Source organism: Bipolaris zeicola (genome assembly GCF_000523435.1).
Source record: "Bipolaris zeicola 26-R-13 unplaced genomic scaffold scaffold_339, whole genome shotgun sequence".
Lineage (NCBI taxonomy): Eukaryota > Fungi > Ascomycota > Dothideomycetes > Pleosporales > Pleosporaceae > Bipolaris > Bipolaris zeicola.
Genome location: NW_006912388.1, coordinates 1 through 19,842, shown reverse-complemented (window position 1 = coordinate 19,842; position 19,842 = coordinate 1). Strand labels below are relative to the sequence as shown.

Sequence of the window (19,842 nt, the reverse complement as noted above, 5' to 3'; positions counted from 1 at the left end):
AATAATAATAATAATAATAATAACGCGATAACTATAGTTAACATTTTATACTAAAGCGTGATATGGAAAACATGTATAGTAAGCAGGCCCCACACCCTCTAGCTTTAGAAGAATTAAAGAGTGGGGTTTGTGAGGGGAAACACAGGCATATCTAGGCTAACTGTCACACAGCAACCATCATAACTCCTTTGGTGGCCTTGGAACTGAGATATTGGTATGGACGCACGGAATCCAGATATTTATTCACTCGCCTAGGCTCTAATGGTTGACTGAAAGCTTCTTGGCCCCGCGCTACGATAGATACCTAGGTGCACGGGTCTTAAATCCCAACCCGCACATCTCCTGTTTTCCCATGCAAAGTCTTGTAATGATCACATCTGTTGTTGACCTGGAAGGCAATCAGTGGAGTAAGATTAGTTAGGACGGCTCACCTTCGGCTCAATAGCCTAGCTTCTTCGAATTCCAACCAGGGCTGCACAGACGATGTATTAAACTTTCGCCAAATCCAGTCAAGGCTGTTCTAGTGGCCACCCTCCCATATCGGAGGTGAAACAACTAGATACTTGAGCAGTTCTGGGCTTACGAGGCTCAACCGTAGTTGACAGCTAACTCTCGGGTAAAGGACAGAGCGGATAGACTGTGACTGTCCAAGGTAGTCTCGCCGAGCAAAATCCCGAGCATTCGGTTCCGGAAAACTCCTCACCGAGAAAGACCGGTTCCTTGAGCACGTCAGCGCATGAGACGTTTTATACTCTTCCAGTTATCCGACTCTTTTTCACTACTGGGCACTCGAGTTTGGGTGCAGTATCCGGTCCTCATATGGCTCAGATTCTCGCCTACACTCGCCCGTGTCTGGCTTGGTACGAAATGTACTGCATCGGCTCTAGTTCATCACAACACTTCTCCGCCGTTCTCCGGCACCATCCCAGCAAGGCTATGTTAGCAAAGTCGATTACTCCGCGGCACTTAGGAGATACAGATGGTCCTTCATATCTGGTCACAGTAGATAGGGCGCAACTTTTGTTCTTAGCCACTTGCGCCAGGGCAATAGCACTGGGTAAGCACCGAGTAAGCATTAAGGCACTGTTTGCATGCACACCACTTGATAGGCTTATTATCGTGTCAATAATGAGATAGTAGGCTAGCAGGCGGGGCAAAGCCGCAAGTTCGGATGAAGATACACAGACCCACCCCCGGCTCGGATGCCTAGCGTGTGATTCAATCAGGGGTCTTTGGGTGATGGTCACACTAAACAACGCTTGGACTCATGGCGGTCAATATTTGCTACAGTATCACAAGATGTTACAGCATTGTTGGACACTATCCAGGAGATAGTCTCAGATAGCTTTTGCTAGTTATACATAGTTACTATTTATTGTAGATACAACATGTTGCGTGACACACAGATAGCTAGCTGCAGCGTACCTCGTTCGATATGTGTCATACAGCTCTTAGGTTTCAACCTCAATACGACCATGTTCACAACGATGTTGCTACGCCTTCAGTTCTTCGGGCCGAGTGCATCTCGCTATGTATTCGCGCCCCCCTCTCCATCTGTTGAGATATCTAACGATTGTCTTGAATCGGTCAACAGTATCGAAAATCACATCAAATATCCCACGAGATATAAGCTTTTGCCTCTTTGTACAACTATCTTTTCATGCCAGACTAGCAACTAAAGAGCATCACATCGCAACTGTGGAGATGGGCAACCAGTTTAGCCAGGCGTTCCCGCCCGCACCCGCCTTCACAGAAAAGTCCATCGACAATCTTAGCGGGAAAGTCTACATCGTTACTGGAGCTAGCACGGGGGTGGGCAAGGAACTTGCACGACTGCTCTATGCACTCAACGGCACTGTCTATGTCGCTGCGCGTGTGCCCGCGAAGGCGCAAACCGCAATACAATGGATAAAAGAGCAACATCCTACATCGCAAGGTGTGCTACATCATTTGCATCTCGATCTCAGCGACCTAGAAGGCATTCAGGCCTCTGCAGATGAGTTCTTGTTGAAGGAAAAGCGACTGGATGTTCTGTTCAATAACGCAGGTGTTATGTTCCCTCCCCACGGCAGCACTACTAAGCAGGGCTATGAGTTACAGCTTGGAACAAATTGCGTCGGGCCATTCTTGTTCACTAAGCTTCTGACACCAATTCTCGTTGAGACGGCAAGAAAGGAGACGACTGGCAGTGTACGAGTGATTTGGGTGTCTTCAGGCGCCGCACACTTCTCTCCCACTGGCGGTGTTGATCTGCAAAATCTAGATTACAAGACGGACAAGACTAAGTACCAGAAATATGCAACCAGTAAAGCTGGAAATATATTGCATGCCTTGGAGTTCCAGCGACGATACAGGGACTCTGGTATTACTAGTGTGGTAGGTACCGCTTGCTTTCTCGCGACGTGTACCCACTACATCTCACGATGGAACATCGTACCAGCTAGGGTTTCAATTAACATTATGTGCAGGCCCTAAACCCCGGAAATCTCTCATCAGAGTTACACCGCCATCTTTCATCAATGCAGGCCTGGATGATCAGCTGGATAACCTATCCAGTCATCAATGGCGCGTATACGGAACTCTTCGCAGGTCTATCGCCTGAAGTTGCAGCACTGAAGCAAGGTGACTGGATCATTCCTTTTGGACGGACAGCGAGGCTAAGAAGGGATCTTGCGGAGACGGTAACGACGAAGGAGGAGGGTGGGAGTGGGCGCGCAAAGGCGTATTGGGAATGGAGTGAGGAGCAGGTTAAGGACTACATGTGAAGCAGCGGGTGAAGGAACAAGAATGACGGCTAACGGTTTGGACGTGAGCCTTCTGTGCGATTTTAGAATACATGTTTTATCTCGCGCCTGCCGGCTGGCTATGAGATGACCATTCTATTTCTCTCTCGTTCCCTCTCTTTCGAGTCCATATGAGCTGTGGCTTAATGCTTCTCCTTAGAACCTTAAGCTAGCACCCATTTTCCAAGGGGTTCGATGAGATTTTTGTTTGTCCAGAACTCCATGTGTCGATATTGACGGGGTCTAGAGCACGCAATGGGCAAATTGTGCACAACTGCACACATGTCCTATCTACGAAGACGATCGAAGATTCTTGCTCCATAAAACCTACCAGATCATATGCCTGTGTATATGGGCAACTACAGAAATACATGGAAAACCGATCGACTTTTTGGGTTGCTTTTGGGTTGCTTCTTGGATCTTTCCTATTGCACCTATCCTGCACGTTCTCTAAGAACTAGCGAGCAGTTTGATTTTCGGTAAGCATCTAGAAAGAAAGAAAGAAAGAAAACTTCGTTGGGTAGGCGCCTTCTGCAACTTTTGGGAACCTCGAGGGTACTTACATATTTTGAGCTCTGTAGCTGGGAGACAACGCGTGCGCAATGGGCCAGAAATAGAAGCAAGAGGCGTATCATTGGACGTTAGTCGCAAGCGCAATGATGCAGTAGAGACCGAAAGAATTCTCAAAATTACGCTGGACATGGGAGGTCTGTTGATTGTCATGGACCTGATAGGGGTGGTCAAAAAAATAGCATTGTTCCCCTCAACTCCACCATTCATTGAATCACAAAGTAAAGCTTGAGCAACCGGAAGAGAAATAGCCACGATTAGTGTTACCAAAGCGCTAAGTAGCACTGTAGGGCTTTTCTACAAGATCAAAGGTGCAAGCTCAAGTAGATTCGTAAGAGTGGTTTTATGAAAAGAATGAAAGGCGTGTAGACTAGGGTAATAATCTACGCTGTTATGCTTATGCACGTGCCCATAATGTCATCTGCATAACGAGATACTGATTTCGTCATCACTCAAGTCTATACTGCTGGCCTTTAAATTCCAAAGAGTTGGGCGCCGTGTAAGAGCATAGTAGCAGTGCGCGGGTAGGAAATAGAAATACCAGGTTTATGATTAGCGCTACAGCATCATAGACACATGCATCAATATCTTGGACGAGTTATTGGAAGTGGATTTGATTTTACGTGATCCCGAGCAGACATGAATACGTGGCCACACGTAGGAGCTCCACTGTGGTTGCGGCACGGTTCTATGTTAGCCTTGATGATCTTGTGTTCTGTATGACATACTATGGCAAGATGCCCCAAAGCAAGCACGGAAGATTACTGAGAGTATCGAACCGACGATGAATTAAAGGCCTACTTCTTTACTGAAATAGTCCTCGAAAGGCGTGGGAAGGATAGTTGCCGCTCAGTTACAACGCTTTGAAAAAGTTGAACAAATACAGGATCTAAGCCAGCAACCGCTGCACGCTTCACCCATTCTCGCGGCTCTAACTCCACTGCACTTGGGACAATAGTTTTCAGCTGCTCCAATGGAATGTCAATGTCCCCAATCTCATGGATGTACCGTAGGTTTCCATCTCCTGTTGGCCACGAATGCAACGCCTTCATCATCTCTTGCACCACACTACTGAGGGAGACCTGATTCAGATATCCCTTTAGATGCGAGGACACCGGTACAGAGTTTGTTAGTCGACAGTACTGGATCATAACATCCGTCAAGTCTAGATGTGGGGTTGTTTTGGAGTCTTCTGCGCTCCTTGCATTCTCTGCATCGTCTGGTTGGACACTTGCGGGGCGATGTATGCAAATCGGCCAGAGAGATCTGCTCTGCTCGAAGACGTTTTCAAGGAAAACCTCGCTGACCCATTTGGACGAACTGTAACCAGTAGAAAACCGTCGACGAGGCGGATGAGCTGCTGCGGATGTTTCGTTTGCAATATCCAAGCCCGAAGACGACCAGATACTTCCCGTAGATATGTAATGGATAGGTATCATTCGTTGCACGTTCTTACTCAGACACATCTTGATGATTTCCTGAGTAGATCCAAAATTGGTTCTCCGGATCGATGGATAGCTTTTCATATGCGAAGTGTCCGCGCCGTTGTGGATAATACAATTTGCGGTGCCAAATATGGAAGTAATTGCAGTCTCGTCCAGTCCGAAGCTAGGCTCAGCTAGATCACCTTCATATATCTTGACTTTCTGATGGCGAAGAATTGAAGCTGGCTGTGATAGTAATTGCTTGGTGCGTGCGCTGCCCAGACGGACAGCAATGCAATGAACCGTTTGCACTTCGGGATCTGACAGCAATGCTCGCAGGTAAGCCTGGCCCATGAAACCAGTCGCGCCAGTCAATGCAATGACACGCGGTTTGAAGACCGTCACTGGTTTGGCCGAGGGCAATGATTGTTGGATAGTGTCGGGCACATTGGTCTCTGCGATCCAGTCCACATCGGATTTGGAGTCAGGTTGTACATTACTCTCAGGGTCGATTCGTTTAGCCATTGCCCCCAGTGTAGAGTACTGGAACATGTCCAGCAACGTGAGTGAGACGTCAAAGTTCCTCCGGATGTCATATTGCAGCTTGAGCAGGAGGGTAGAATTTCCGCTGAGAGAGCCAATGCATTAGCACGCTTTCTCTGTCAAAGATGCCATTTGCTTTACTTACCCGACATGGAAGAAATCTGTGTTCGGTTCAAATGCATATTGCTTCGAAATATCATCCGAAATGCAGGCCTCCCAGAGATCCTTTAGTCGTGCTTCTGTCTTAGTGAGTGGTCTGTTGTCGGTGACTCTTTGCAGATACGCCAAAGAAGACGAGCCTTCTTGCTCCAGAGGTAAGTCGGCCACTGCCTTGCGGTTTAGCTTCCCAGATATCATCATGGGAAGATTTTCAACTGGAAATGCTGCAGCAGGGCGCATATACTGTGGTAGTGGCAGTCGAGCAAGAAGCTCGTTCAGAAAGGCTTGTTGTTCTCCACGGGATGGAAATACTCCGGGCTGGAACTTTACATGTGCAACAAGAAACCCTTCATTAAACTGAACTGACGGCTGTGTGGAGTGGCGGACAGACACAACAACTTGAGCCAGAGTATTTTGGGATTCCCTTAGTATACTGTTCTCGATCTCGGCCAGATCGATTCGAAGCCCTCGCAGTTTGATCTGGGTATCGCCGGATTTGCGCCCCTCAATGAGTAGAGCGCCATCTTCACGCCATCTACCAATATCCCCGGTACGATGCATTTTGGTCCAACCTTTGGCACGATAGTGCTGTGGTACTAGCGGGTTTGGAACGAATCTCTCCGATGAAAGCTCTTGGTTTTTCAGGTAGCCTCGGGCAACCCCTGCGCCACCGATCACAATCTCGCCTTGAATGCCGACGGGCACTGGTTGCAGCCTTTCGTCCATGACATAGACAAGACAACCAGCCAAGGGCTTGCCTACATGGATCTCTGCGGACTTGAAATCACCAAAATATTCCAACTCTGTTCCCGTCGCACCAATGGTTGTCTCAGTAGGTCCGTAAACATTAAAGAAACGTGGTCCATTGCCATAATCACCTGATCCAGCAAGGGATGAAAAGAGCTCTAGCGTAGCATACGTAGTGGCCTCACCACCGGTCAAAGCCGTTCGCCAGTGTGATAAGCTCTGTGAGAGTGCTCTGTGGTCTCCGTAGCGGTGCCAGTTTGAGTACTCCGATGGTGTTGCTCCTGTGAACGTTATATTTTCAGTAGCGATAGCTTCAGTGATAAAAGTGGCGTCTGCACGAAGTTTTGTTGGTGTTAGACAGAGAAGTCCGCCAGAGCAAAGTGCGAGGAATATTTGCACAAAGCACATATCGAAACTGCAGGACGTTTGTTGGAGGAAGGTTTCGTCTCTGCCGATTTCAAAAAGGTGAAGGGCGGCTTCGACCCAATTCCTGAGGCCTTCATGTGCGAGAAGAATACCTTTAGGCGTACCCGTAGAGCCGCTTGTGTACATAATCATGGCAGAGTCCTTCGCGTAAACTTCCCCTAATTCAGAAGAACTCACATCAACAGCACTACTAATACTCTCGTGGCTAGTCAGTTCCGAGATACTCACTGTTCGGGCTCCAGACACATTGCATGCTTCTTGTAGTACGTTGCCAATTTTCTCTTCCTGCCACAGAACTAGATGTGGTTCGCTATGCTGAACCATTGTTGCCAGACGGGGAACGGGAAGGCCAATATCGAGCGGAAGACATATAGCACCAGCGCGTAGTATACCCAATACCGAACAAATCCAGTCAGGATTACGCTCCTGGTAGGTTGCAACGACAGATCCTTTTATGCAGCCATTGGATCTGAGTGCTTTTGCGATAGTTTCTGCTCGATGCATCATCGTTCCGTAGTCCATGACATCTCTCGCTGTGCCAGCCAATTTGAGTGCCTTGGCATGGGGCGCAGTCTTCGCAAAGCCACTGATCAGACCCAGTATTGTTTCTGATTTCGAAGCCAGTAGCGGCCCTATGACATTCCATGCATGTGTGAGTATTACAAAGATCAAAAGACAACAGCTGCATCATGCATTGGAGTGTGCACTCACCTTGGCTGAAGTCAATAACACGTTCAATCTCATGCACATCGAACATGGCTGCAGATTCTAGAGTCGTATTCGGAACCCGTGAAAATGATTCTGCAAGCTTGACAAGACACTTGAGCAGCGTTTGAGCTTGCTCTTGATTGTACAAGTCCTTGCGCACGAGGAGGTGCAGAACACAGTCTCCCTCACCCGCATCATCGATAATATCCAAACATATATCATAGGGTACTTTGGATGCTTGGAAAGACAGTAACTCGAGTTCGCAATCGCCCATGGATTGTTTCTTGCGCATACCCTGACGATAATCGAAGAATGCTTGGACCATAGGCGTGTATGTTGTCGACCGCGTCACACCGAGCCTAGGTATGCGCAAATCTTGGTTAGCTCATCACCCTTGCGCTTTTTGATGCCAGCCGATTTCTAGGAAAAAAAAACTCACTTTGACAGAAGAAGATGAAATGGTACGTTAGAGTGTTGCAAAGCAGCAGCAGCCTTCTCTCCATAGTCTTTCATGACGGTATTAAAACGTTGCGATAGATCGCAGGAGCCCCGGATTGGCACAATGTTTGCAAATGCACCCAAAGATTGCATAGTGCCTTGCTGTGGTCTATTTGAGTCGCTGATTCCAATTGCAATCTCTTCAGCGTCGGAGAGTCGAGCGAGAAGGGCGTGGAAGGCTGCCAGGAAGAAGTGAAATGGCCTGGTCTTGTTCCGCCGGCAGACTGACCATATGCGAGATTTGATTGCCTTGCTTATGAGCGCCTCGGCGCGGACGTTGTCGTAGTCGCCAAGCAAGGGTCTGGTCTTGGAACATGCGACTCGAAGCATGGGCAACGGGGGCGGACAGGTTGTCCACCGTTTTTTCCACCATTGCAGGCTACTTTCAAAGCTGCCGCACTTATAGGCTTCAAGTTGCGCGCTTGCCCAATCGGAGTACTGATAAATGTCGGCCTTTTCTAAGCATGACTCGTCCTCATACAACTGTGCAATTTGTCGCAGCAAGAGGATTGAGGAAAGACCGTCCAAAACAAGAGAGTGTGAGCCGGTTACCAAGTAGTGCTCCGTTTCTGATAGAGACAATACAATTATACGTACAGTTTCTCCATACTCTAAGTCGTAAGGGGTTGCCTGCACCTTTTGAACGATGGCGTCCGCTTCCGCTCTATTTGTGACTTGTTGTTGCTCTACACGCAGAGTGCATGATTCGACAATTCCTAGGCTCGTTTGCCCCTGTGACGTTCGAAAGCACATTCGTAGGGCGTCGTGCACTTGTCCAAGATGAAGAATCACACGCTCGAGGCTCTCTATACGGAGCTTGCCGTTGACGCGATAACATGCCGTGTGGTTTAATGCGGTCTTGTCCTGCATAGATGTTAAACCGAACCAATATAGTTGCTGGTTGAAAGATAGCTCCATTAATCGGATGACCGCAGGAAGTTGCCGCATTTGGTTGACGTACGTGGCTTCGTTAGAATTAGTACCATTCTGTAACTGAATGTCATCTTGAATTTCTCCTCCTACATTGCCGTTCTCCACGATAGTCTCCTCCTGATCAGCAAGGTTCGGTGTTAGTTCTTGGGAAAGCCCCTCTACGCCAAATTCGATAATGTCCCGCACTGTAACCCCAGAGAGGATTTTCATGACGGGTATATTGACTTGTAACGTTTTCAGCCACCATGTTCTGATCTCTACAGCAAGGAGGGAGTCCACTCCAAAGCCATCGAGTGGGTTATCAAGAAACCGTGAGTCCTCAGCTAGTGCAGGATCCAGCTGAAAGAGCGAGCACAGTGCAGACAGGAAGCCATCCTTGAGTATTCCAAACACTTGTTCCTTTGTAGTGGCTTTCATAAGTAGAGCTTTGGCGGACGTTCTTGTTTCCGATGCCTTGGATGTAATCTCGGCTGTGATGTTGCCTGTCATGTGTGCTGAGAGCGGATTCAGGTACCAAGCCAGCTCCTTTGCAGGTTTCTCGTGGATCTTGGCTATGCCCATACATATCTCAGACGGCAGCTTCGATTCGGGCCGGCCCGCAGTAACAGCTTCCGCAAAGAGCTGATGGAAATCTGTCTCTGACATGAACGTGTACTCGCCCTGCCGAGCGAATATGTCTCTCACAGCTTCACCTTGCTGTGTGACATAGCCAACGCCCAGGATAGGGCCGATGTGAATAACCGAGGCTGCCTCTCCGCGCTGTCTGCGCTGCTCCGCGAGACTCGTCATGAACAGGTTGGCGGCTGAGTAGTTTGACTGCCCAGCGTTACCGATAATTGCAGTGGCCGAGGAGAAAAAAACAAAAAATTCCAGATCAAGACCTTTAACCAGTCTGTCGAGGTTGATGCTGCCTACAACCTTAGGACGCAATACCTTTTCCATGGCGTCGGAACTCATGTCGCGAAATCCTGTGTCCTGGAGGACCATGGCACCTTGAGCCAGGCCCCCGAGAGGCGGCATAGTCGAGCGAATCTTGTTATAGATGAGGTCGATTTGTGTACCGCTCGTCAAGTCGCAAGGAAGCACTACAACCTCGGCACCCAAGGCCTCCATGGATTTCACCCACGAAAGGGCAACCTTGGGGTTTCTACTAGTGATGACAACGTGTTTGGCGCCTCGTCGTATCATCCATTCGCATAACGACAATCCTAACCCTCCGCTAAGTCCAGCAAGCCAATAGGTTTTCTCGTGCGAGAATGCTACGTGATCCTCAATCTTTCGAACCTTGACAGGAACTTGTCGGATATCTTCCCAACTAACCACAGATTGCATTGGATCACCATTGGCGCTGACTTTGCCTGAGACTAAACCGGTGGCAGACAGAATAACAACTTCCTCATTGAGAAGAAGTCCCAAAGATGTCGTAACGTTACGCGAGGCATGCTCCACTGCTGCATGCAATAGTTGTTGGCAAGCCTTGTTATCCAAGGTTTCAGGCTCCGACGCTGATTGCGAGAAATAATCGTACAGTGACTGGGCTTTGTAGTAGCGTGCACGGAGTGCCATGATCCGAGCTGCCACGCTGGATAGGCCATCTCTTCTATCGTAACTCAAAAACATTGACTTTTGGGACGGCAGAAGAGCATCAATAATTCGATCCGGAGATTTTGGATTGATGTATAGATAATCTTTGCTGCTGGCATCTCCGTTGCCCGTGGTTGCGATCACCGTAACAGGAATGCTTCGTTCCTTGGCCAGTACTCGCAGAGCCGTTACGAGACTCTGTCCCGCACCGAAAACCAGGAGATGATCGCCAGTAGCGACGCTGTCCAGAATCTGAATGCACACTAAAGCTTGTGCGACAAGAGCCGTGAACGCGGGCCCCATACCATCGGGGACGTCTTTAGGTAGTGCGAGGCTTTGCAGCGCTTCGACTCTGGGGCCGAGCTGGGTTGATAGAACAACGTGCGATGCTGAGATATCCATATCTTTTGCAAAGCTAAGATGGGCGAAGCCGGAATCTTTACCCAAACGTACGGCAGATATCAGAGAAAACGTAGGCGTGAACCCTACATTCTTCGCTACAATGGCCCAGTCTTCAACGAAATAAGAATCCTCGATAGGTTGCTGCAACTTCAGACTGATACTAGTCCTGCCGCTCTGATCTAGCTGCATGGTTTTGGAGATCGACCGCCTGTCTGAGTTCAAGCGATCATTCATGTCCTTTCTGGGCTTGAGACGAGGTATCAGCAGCTGACCTTGGGCATCGAGCACTAGTTCACGCTCAAGGTTGCCAAACATGGGTTCTCCTCCTTCCTGCTGATTTATTACAACCGCTTGTGCCTCAAAACGGAACATTTCGGTAGCTACTGCCGTAGCACTTAGCGTACCAATGTCCTCAAAGTCAAGGAACTGAGATGTCAGTGTGGGGGCTTCGCATACGACTCCACGGACCATTCCGACCGTCATTGCAGTGAACGGATTTGACGCACGCCTGCCCTGAGTCACCCAGAATATTGATCCGAGACTAAGTAAAGCTGCCTTGATACCCTCAAATTCTGCACTACTCAAAGTCTGCAGCAATGGCTGATCGAGCTCGGTGAGACTTAATATCAGGCTCGATGAAGATAATTTCGTTCCAGCATTAGCTAGTTCGGCGAAGGACTTGAATGTCTTTAGACCCTCGAAGCGTTGTTGAAGCATGGGTACAAGCTCAGCCACTAGGTCTCTTGTTTGCTGACCTTTGCCTCCGACAATCACAAGCTCGTCCCGAGCGATCTGGATGGCTTGCGGCAAGGGCTGAGATAGCGGGTCTCGGATATAGCTGACCCGGTCATCTACCGCCTGTGTCACAAAGACGGCGGTTGGATGAGAAAACTGATGCGACGTGGGAGAGCATGTGTCAACTCCAGAAAATCCGGTATCGCGCAATGTCTTGTCCCACTCAGCGATCGACACTAGCGGACCAAGAATGCGCCCTTCGCTGGTCCCTAGCCACCAGTCAGGGAATGCACCAAAGATGGCGCCACTCCGCCCAACATTGTTGTTAAAGCCCTCCTGAATGATGAGGTATCCACCAGGCTTCAACAAACGCCTGATGTTTTGCATGGTCTGACAAAGGTCTTTGGTTACGTGTAGTACCATGGATGCGACAACGACATCGTAAGAATGGGGTTGAAAGCCTTGTTCTATCGGATCCCTGCCCACATCAAGCACCTGATACTTCATTTGTGAGGCTCGGTCCTCAAAGACTTGTTGTGCCGTGGGAAAGAAAGCCGACGAAACGTCGGTGAATGTGTATGAGGCAAAACTGTCCACCATGCTGAAAATAGCTTTGGTACACCCCGCAGTCCCGCCACCTACCTCCAGGACATTCAGGTGCGGGTATCGGTGGGTAATCTGGTATACCACTCTTGCCAAGACATGTGTGACTTCCTTCAAACCTAGACTAGCAACGTAGACCTCGTTCAGCAGGTGGTCCTCCATCGCAATTTCGATGGCAGTAATCTTTTCGTCCGCAATGCTGATTAGATTCTCGCCGATGCGCTTGAGCAGCCTAACATCCACATTGTCCTGGAATGGCTCGATGGCTTCGGTTATGGTCTCGAATGTGTCTTCATGCCATTCTAGCTTCCAAAATTTCCGGTCGCCAGACCTTATAAGCGAGTCGATGTGATCAGCAAATCCGAAAATGCCGGCAATGGGACTTGTATGGCGGCGGGAATCTCCTGGAGGGATGGCACGGAGTAGATTCTGCATGTAGAATTGAGAAAGTCTTTCAAGAAGTTGACCGAGTTCCACTTCCTCTTGATTCGGCTTTAGGTCTTGAGACGCTATGACAGCATCTGGGAATGCAGGTCCCCATTGCATAGCCGCCAAGACCTCCTTGTCATCTTTAGCTGATGCAGGAGCAAAAGGAATACAATCAAGGCCTTCAACTTGGCAAAAGGCATGCTCATAGCTCTCAGTCGCTGGATAGATATCGACGTCTCCCTGAAATTTCCCCGTCTTGATCGGTTGACAGGCATCTAGGGGTAACAACTTACTCCTTGTCAAATCTGGCTGGCACAAAGCAGGGTTGACCGTGATACGCTTTATTGTTTTTGGAACATGGAGTGACCAAAGTGTTCCATCATAGGGAGCCGCTTGCGCTAGGAGTACCGCCTGGAACGCTGCATCTAGCATAGCTGGATGAATCATCAACGTAGACTCTTGATCATCGGGACTCATTACTTGTCCTCTGACTGCTCCAAGCCTGCGGCTCAACCCAGAAAGGGCGTAGAAAGGACCACTATATCCGTATCCCATACGACTAAGCGAGTCATACAAGTCCTCTGTTTTCACTGGAAGCGTATTGTCTGGAGCGTGGCTTCTGGAGGGCAGCAAAGTAGGCGAAGGATCTCCCAAAGTGACAGTGATAGAGCCTGTGGCGAAAGTACGAAGAGGAGCATCAAAATGCCCAGGAGCTGAAGCAGCAGCTACTGGTGATCCAAAGTACTGGAAGTCTGCCGTGACCTGATCGTCTAGCCGTTGGATGTTATGCAGTCGAAACACTGCCTCAACTTTAGCGTCATCGCTATTGAAAGTCATCGCCTGGCTAATGTCGATATCGTGAACTTCTATGAGAGAAGCCGTTTCTGACTCCTCAAGACTTCGAAGATAGTCCCTGACCGCCTCGATGGCAAGCACAACGTATCCAGCAGCTGGGAATACTATCTGGCCTTGCAGGCGATGTCCGGCTAGCCAAGAAATCTCCTTTGGACTGAGAATCTGGCGCCACTGGCGCACACCGTTCATGGCTTCAGACATATGTCCAAGAAGCTCATGTTCTGGGCTTCTGTGTAGATACATCCTCGTCACTCTTGAGTCGTGCCAATAGTTGGCTTCATGGTCCCATGCATATGACGGAATTGACCTGTCGAGTTTGAAAGAAGCACCTGCAGATATGAATTGATCATAACCTTGTAGGTCCAATGCCAAATGGGGTGCATGGACCCACAAATGACCAAGTCCTTCCGCAACAGACGGAATGGCCTCTGAGGATCTCTTGAGAAGTGCAGCATATGGAACATCGTCTCCACCTGCAGCCTCCTCACGTAGGGTCTGTTCTGCCGGACCACGTAGGGCTGGGTGCGGACCAATCTCAATAACAGCCTGTGGCGGGCCAGCTATGCGGCATGTTTCTTGTAGAGCTGACATAAACAGCACTGGACTGAGTAGGTTCTCTACCCAGTACTCTGCCTTGAGCTTCTCTTCGTCCTCGGTACTCAATGTCCGGCCCGTAACGCTTGACACCCAAACACATCTAGACAACGACTTTTGGTTGACTTTGATGTCGAGTTCTGCAAGTGATTGGCGTAGACTCTTCGCAGCAGGTTTCATGTGATGTGAATGGTAGGCCTTCTCGACCCTGAGAATCCGGACGAACTTCCCTTCGTCCTCAAAGATATCCCGAAGTTCCTCGATGGCATCCATATCTCCGGATAGCGTCACACTAGAGGAAGAGTTGATAGCCGCTATGGTGACCCTACCCTTGAAGGGACCTGCTTCCAGAACCTCAGACGCATCCTCAGCAGATGTGCCTACAGCCATCATAGCTCCTGGCTGCATATTGTTGCTTTGAGCAAACTTAGTGGTACAAAGGCCACGGTAGAATGCGATCGAGATGGCATCCTCTGCAGATATGACACCAGCCGCATAAGCTGTGGCAATCTCTCCTGAAGAATGACCAAGAACTGCGCGAAATTCGAGGCCAGCTGAGCGTGAGATGTCGACTAGGAGGATCTGAATCGCTGTACAAAGTGGTTGAGAAAACTCCGGTTCGCTGACATGGGAATTATGGGCACGCAACAGCTCTTCTCTCAGCGACCACGTAGGCCGGTCGGATTTGGGAAGCTGAGCCAAGCGTTGCTCTAGTCTCGCTAGAGTTTCTGACGCGACTCTGGATTTTAGTAACAACTCAGCTCCCATAGTGGCCCATTGCGCACCCTGTCCGGTGAAGATGCCTATGACGCCAGAACGGCCTTGGGAGCTGCCAGCGCTTGGAGCAGCTCGTATCCCAACGGGCTTCGTGTTCACTTCCGACTCCCTTAGAACCTCTTGGAGCTTTGCAAGTAGCTCAGGACCGTCTTGAGCGACAACTGAAAGTGCGTAGGGGAAGCGGCTTCTGCGGCTGTGTAGAGTATAGGCTAGGTCTCGCATTCGCAAACCTTCCATACCGTGCTCCAGATATGAGATAAAGGACCGTACGTAATTTCGCAAAGATTTGGATGAAGCTGCGGAGAAGACAAAAGGCATGAAAACGGGTTCTGAGATATCTGGCCCTGCTTGCTCGTTTCGGTTATCAAAGGACTCTAGAATGGCGTGCGCATTTGTCCCACCGAAACCAAAGCTGTGAGAAGAACGTCAGCCGTAGTCGATAATCTAGCATTGGAAGCGCCCACCTGTTTACACTTGCACGGCGTGGTTGCCCATTGCTGACAAGTGGCCATGCCGAACGGTTTGTGACAAGGTGCAAATGATTCACAAAAGGCTTGATACTAGGGTTTAGGGCAGTAAAGAGCATATTCGGAGGTACTGCACCCTTTTGCAATGCCAGAGAGGCTTTCAGTATACCCGCCACACCAGCAGTACCCTCAGTATGGCCGCATACAGTCTTGATACTGCCGACTAGAAGCTCACCATCATCGGCGTTAGACTCTCCGAAGAAGGCCGAATGGATGGCCTCTGCCTCGATAGGATCTCCTGCGGCTATGAATACACGTCAGTCAGTCATCGAGTCGTAATATTGATAGACCTTGAGTGGCATACCAGTACCAGTACCATGTGCCTCAAAGCTAAACGTAAGAGCGTTAGTTGTTGCAATCCACTAATCTCTCATTTGCAATACGTACTATTGTGGCCTGTCATCAATGCTGGCTGGATTCAGTCCAGCCTTTTCATATGTGTCCCGAATAAGCGCAGCTTGCGCACTGGAAGAAGGTCTATAGGTTTCCTCATCAGTCTCGTTATCTAGCGTGCTCTCAATCTGATCACATGTACCTAGTGATCCCATTTGTGCGACCGTCGGAGTTGCAGCCTGTTTCACGAATGATGCACTCGATGTAGTCACCATCGGCCAATGCATCTTTGAGCCTTTTCATGATAATAGTGCAGACACCTTCGCCGCGCGCATAGCCGTTTCCATTTGCGTCCCACATTCTTGATTGGCCATCGGGAGAAAGCATTTGTAGCTTACTCTCGCTGATGTAATTGGTCGAGTCCATAATCATATTCGAACCTGCCGCAATGGCAACATTGGATTGCCCTGATCGCAACAATTGGACTGCTTGATGCACGGCCACCAAACTAGAGCTGCAGGCAGTATCGATAGTCATCGATGGCCCATGCCAATCAAAGAAATAGGATAGTCGATTGGACAAGAAGCTTCGCGCTGTCCCGGTAGCGTGATACGTTCCAATCGTCTCCGGGTCTTTGAGCATAGCTGATTCATATTCACCACTCATGAGACCAACAAAGCATCCGGTATTAGTCCCCTGCAAACTTTCGATTTTGATGCCTGCGTTCTCAAGAGCTTCATAAGTCACTTCGAGGAGCAGTCGCATCTGTGGATCAAGGACGTTTGCTTCTGCATTGTTGATCCCAAAGAAATTGGCGTCGAACTTTCGTTCCACGCCTTCCTCTGAAAGGAAGTAACCGCGAAGATCTTTAACATTACTGTGGCCATGGTGTGCACCATCTTTGTGATAGAACCCAGCAGCGTTGAATCTTGACGCCGGTAAAGGTGATGAAACATCTTCGGGGTTTTCCAGTAGTTCCCAAAGCTTCGAAGGGGTGTTCGCATGGCCTGGAAATCTGCAGCCGCTGCCGATGATCGCGATAGCTTTCCCATCGCTGCTGACCTGTTGGGTCGATCGAGACTTTCCGTTGCTGATGAATGGACTCATATTGGGCTGTCGTGCGTGTGTGCAACAAAACCTGTCTTTGAATTCAGTTGGCAATTCAAGGGATAAGGCCGACCTATCGTTTATATCGGTGAGTTCTACAGCAACCAAATTAACCATATGTAATGCATCAGGGTAAGCCTGTAATCCAAGTACTTTACGGCTATTAATTACACCCAGTATTGGCACTGTCGGCAATACTGGCAGGCTACCCGCGATGTACCTTCGCTCCGGTTTGAACATTCATGCTCCCGCTTCCGACTCCCGGCATTGTGTACTTGCAGCTTCTCCACATTTGCAGCAGGGGTAGCGCATCCCACTAGCGCTAAGACAGTCTCTGAATCATTTTCAGATTGTTCGGTCTCATGAAATGGCCGATGCAGATGCTCTGCATGTCTTTTGCTTATAATGACGCTGTAATAAATATCATTACAAAAGAACGGAACGGAACGGAACAGTCTTCATTAGCGTACTAGGCGTCTGGATGGTTCACTGAGGACCTTTGAGTACTGGTTCCTAACAATAGGCAAATTTTGAGGGTTCGAAAAGTCGCGCAGGAGCGATCCTAAACGTACTCAGCAATCCAGTTCGCACCATTACCTGAAGAAAAAAAGATATGATATCTAGTTACCCGACATGACAAGCCCAGAGGCCCAGAAGTTTTACCGACTTACTTCATGCTAATCCTACCAAAACCAGACAACGATCTAGCATTTCAAGACCGGATGCGACAATAGGTTTAGGCTAGCGTAGCAGGTCCGCTAAGACAGGGCTACATTCGCCGAACCAATATACCTATAGCGCAAGATCTTCAGCTAACTTCTACCCTGTCACAGCAGAGTAGGACTACTGTACTATTTACCTATTTGTGCTAAGTTCCTTGTATCAAAAGTCCGCGCGTCCGGTACCGGATTCTCCGAACCGAGGAGAAGTGCGGCACCTCTTTCGCTCAGCGCGTTTGTATGGCAACGCTTTTTTGGGACATGCTACTACTAACTGCATAGAATGTGTCACCGAAATCCTCTTTCTACTTTTGTTTCACTAGACTTTTTAAGCAGAGTGGAAAAAGGTTAGGTAGTTTGCAAAAGTGATCGATTGAGCCTGATTGGTTCCACTGCTGGTGTTACACTGGGTTGGGGTGCTAATACTTCTCTAGCTTGGTCGGGGTTAGGGCAACTAGGATTATGTGAAAAGCTCCGTGAGGCAATTTTCTGGCGATATAGTGGAGTTGGCGTGCTTGTGAAGGAGAGGGCAACAGGTTGACAAGTCCTAATTTATTCAATAGACTAACATGTATCAATCTTGTGAAGTAACTAGTAAGAAAGTACAACTTGAGTTGACCGCGACGAGAGTAAATAATGAAATCTGTTCGTCCTTATATCCTCATTGCTTCCAGTTCTGCCATCAGGCTGTCGACCTGCCATCACTGATGGCACTGTCTTGGCGTGATGGCACATCACGTGGCCTAGCTCCGCGATGATCATCACCTTCTGACGTGGACATCCATAGGCCTCCAGCCATCTCGTCACTCGTCGAGGAGAGAATCCTTCTTGTTACCTGTAACAGCTGGGTTGTCAGAGCTTGTTAGTCGAGGTGTCTACAGAATGACAAGCGAACTGATTATCTACATCATTGCTTTTGTTTGTAGGCTGCCATATTGCAAAACGTGAAGCTACATGATATTCCATTGTGCATGGTACCAGAGGGCGTACGCACCTTGTATGTACTTGTGACCATGCCCCCTCGTCGCTCCTGTCGAGACCCGCAGTACTTAGGATACGCGGAGAACCAATTTCTTCCCTGAAATACCAACTTTTAGCCTTTTCAGGCCCGACGAAATTCCTTCTAGCCCTCCATCAACCATCTCCACCGGATGCGCACGCAATCTACTTCCATCGATTAGCTTCTGAAATTCGTGCGCTTTCTTGACAGCAAATCCATGCTTTTCTGGGCTGGGGGTTCTTTTATAGCCGGGGCTGTCAATGGGTACACCGACGCCGAAGATTTCGTGACCTGGACTCGATCATCAGTTTCTCAATGCTGGGACTGGTGAGCATCTGACGCACCGTCTACGAAGAAATGCTTGACTGCCTTCCGTCTCTTCTCGCCTGGACGTGGCTCAGGCGGCAGCTCGAGAGTAATCAGCCGCCCACCTAGTCGACCAGTAGATGCATGGCATACAGCAACAGAGTGGTGATCTGAGATACAGTCAAGCACAAGACTCAGCGCGCCTCCTGTCAGCTTGCGAATTGCTGAGGGGGTGTCGGGGTTGGAGTAATCAAAAACATGATCTGCTCCGTAGGATTTCACCAACGCGAACGATCGTGGGGAGCATGCCGCTAAAGTGCAGTAACCAGACCTAAGGCATTCAGGCTGTGTCAGCTATATGCAGATGCTAGGTTTTTCCTTTAGCACACTTTGCGTTCGGCTGTGGACGGACGTACAACTTGAGCAACTGCAGTGCCATGGTCCCTGTAGCAGTACTTCCCCCATATATAAACACGTATATCGGCTGCGATGGCGCATTGCGTAACGGGTCGGTTGGCGAATGAGTCAACCCAAGAAAGTCGGAATGCCACAAGGCCAATGACAATGTAGCGAATGCCGCACCAAAGGTAGCGGCATCTTCGAGCTTGTAGGAGCCAACTTTGAAGACTAGCTGGGCATCAGCTCGCACATACTGCGCAAACGAGCCATTCTCTGGTGTCTCAGGATTCCATCCGTACACACAGCCACTGACCAAGTCGCCCAGTGAGAGATCTGAGCGTTCTTCAGTAGCCTCTGGACTCATTGCTACAATCGTGCCTGCAAAATCACTGCCTCCAGTGGTTCCCGGAGAAGGGAAATAGAGCGGTAGCTTGTAGTCGTAAGGGTTCAACGCAACTGCCGCGACTTTGACGAGAACTGTATGCGACCTCAGCTCGGGGATGGCTGCATTGTGTAAAAGCTGCAACTGGCCGGTTTCACCCTGCACAATGGCTGACTGGCTTTTCGGAAGACAGTGAATCAAAGTCATCGTTGAAGCTGCAGGAGGCGATTTGCTTGCTTACCAGGACGCTGCAATCTTCAAGTAGAGATGTTGCCTTTGCAGTGAGGTTCATTTCCTCC

General features: G+C 49.2%; 8 protein-coding genes across 8 annotated transcripts; 1 reads left to right on the top strand and 7 right to left on the bottom strand.

Annotated features, from left to right (window-relative positions):
* Positions 1-520: 520 nt before the first annotated feature.
* On the bottom strand, positions 521-715 carry COCCADRAFT_110779 (uncharacterized protein; the record flags this gene model as incomplete). The annotated part of the gene is made up of 1 exon (XM_007719714.1): positions 521-715. A coding segment is annotated over one exon (195 nt), but the record flags the coding sequence as incomplete, so codon positions are not given.
* A 989-nt stretch (positions 716-1,704) lies between these two features.
* Positions 1,705-2,765, top strand: COCCADRAFT_9702 (uncharacterized protein; the record flags this gene model as incomplete). Its single annotated transcript, XM_007719713.1, has 2 exons — positions 1,705-2,376; positions 2,469-2,765. 2 exons carry the CDS (start codon positions 1,705-1,707, stop codon positions 2,763-2,765), a joined length of 969 nt encoding a protein of 322 aa, XP_007717903.1.
* A 1,753-nt stretch (positions 2,766-4,518) lies between these two features.
* COCCADRAFT_110767 (uncharacterized protein) lies at positions 4,519-5,302 on the bottom strand (the record flags this gene model as incomplete). The annotated part of the gene is made up of 2 exons (XM_007719712.1): positions 4,519-4,622; positions 4,675-5,302. The coding sequence occupies 2 exons, from the start codon at positions 5,300-5,302 to the stop codon at positions 4,519-4,521; spliced, it is 732 nt and encodes a 243-aa protein (XP_007717902.1).
* Positions 5,303-5,308: 6 nt separating this feature from the next.
* On the bottom strand, positions 5,309-6,976 carry COCCADRAFT_110782 (uncharacterized protein; the record flags this gene model as incomplete). Its single annotated transcript, XM_007719711.1, has 2 exons — positions 5,309-5,405; positions 5,466-6,976. Coding segments are annotated over 2 exons (1,608 nt in total), but the record flags the coding sequence as incomplete, so codon positions are not given.
* Positions 6,977-7,795: 819 nt separating this feature from the next.
* COCCADRAFT_110776 (uncharacterized protein) lies at positions 7,796-9,208 on the bottom strand (the record flags this gene model as incomplete). Its single annotated transcript, XM_007719710.1, has 1 exon — positions 7,796-9,208. The coding sequence occupies one exon, from the start codon at positions 9,206-9,208 to the stop codon at positions 7,796-7,798; it is 1,413 nt and encodes a 470-aa protein (XP_007717900.1).
* A 714-nt stretch (positions 9,209-9,922) lies between these two features.
* COCCADRAFT_63016 (uncharacterized protein) lies at positions 9,923-16,737 on the bottom strand (the record flags this gene model as incomplete). The annotated part of the gene is made up of 5 exons (XM_007719709.1): positions 9,923-15,182; positions 15,235-15,541; positions 15,602-15,627; positions 15,685-15,774; positions 15,833-16,737. Coding segments are annotated over 5 exons (6,588 nt in total), but the record flags the coding sequence as incomplete, so codon positions are not given.
* A 1,310-nt stretch (positions 16,738-18,047) lies between these two features.
* On the bottom strand, positions 18,048-18,218 carry COCCADRAFT_110770 (uncharacterized protein; the record flags this gene model as incomplete). Its single annotated transcript, XM_007719708.1, has 1 exon — positions 18,048-18,218. One exon carries the CDS (start codon positions 18,216-18,218, stop codon positions 18,048-18,050), a length of 171 nt encoding a protein of 56 aa, XP_007717898.1.
* A 550-nt stretch (positions 18,219-18,768) lies between these two features.
* On the bottom strand, positions 18,769-19,750 carry COCCADRAFT_110766 (uncharacterized protein; the record flags this gene model as incomplete). Its single annotated transcript, XM_007719707.1, has 2 exons — positions 18,769-19,116; positions 19,175-19,750. The coding sequence occupies 2 exons, from the start codon at positions 19,748-19,750 to the stop codon at positions 18,769-18,771; spliced, it is 924 nt and encodes a 307-aa protein (XP_007717897.1).
* Positions 19,751-19,842: the final 92 nt, after the last annotated feature.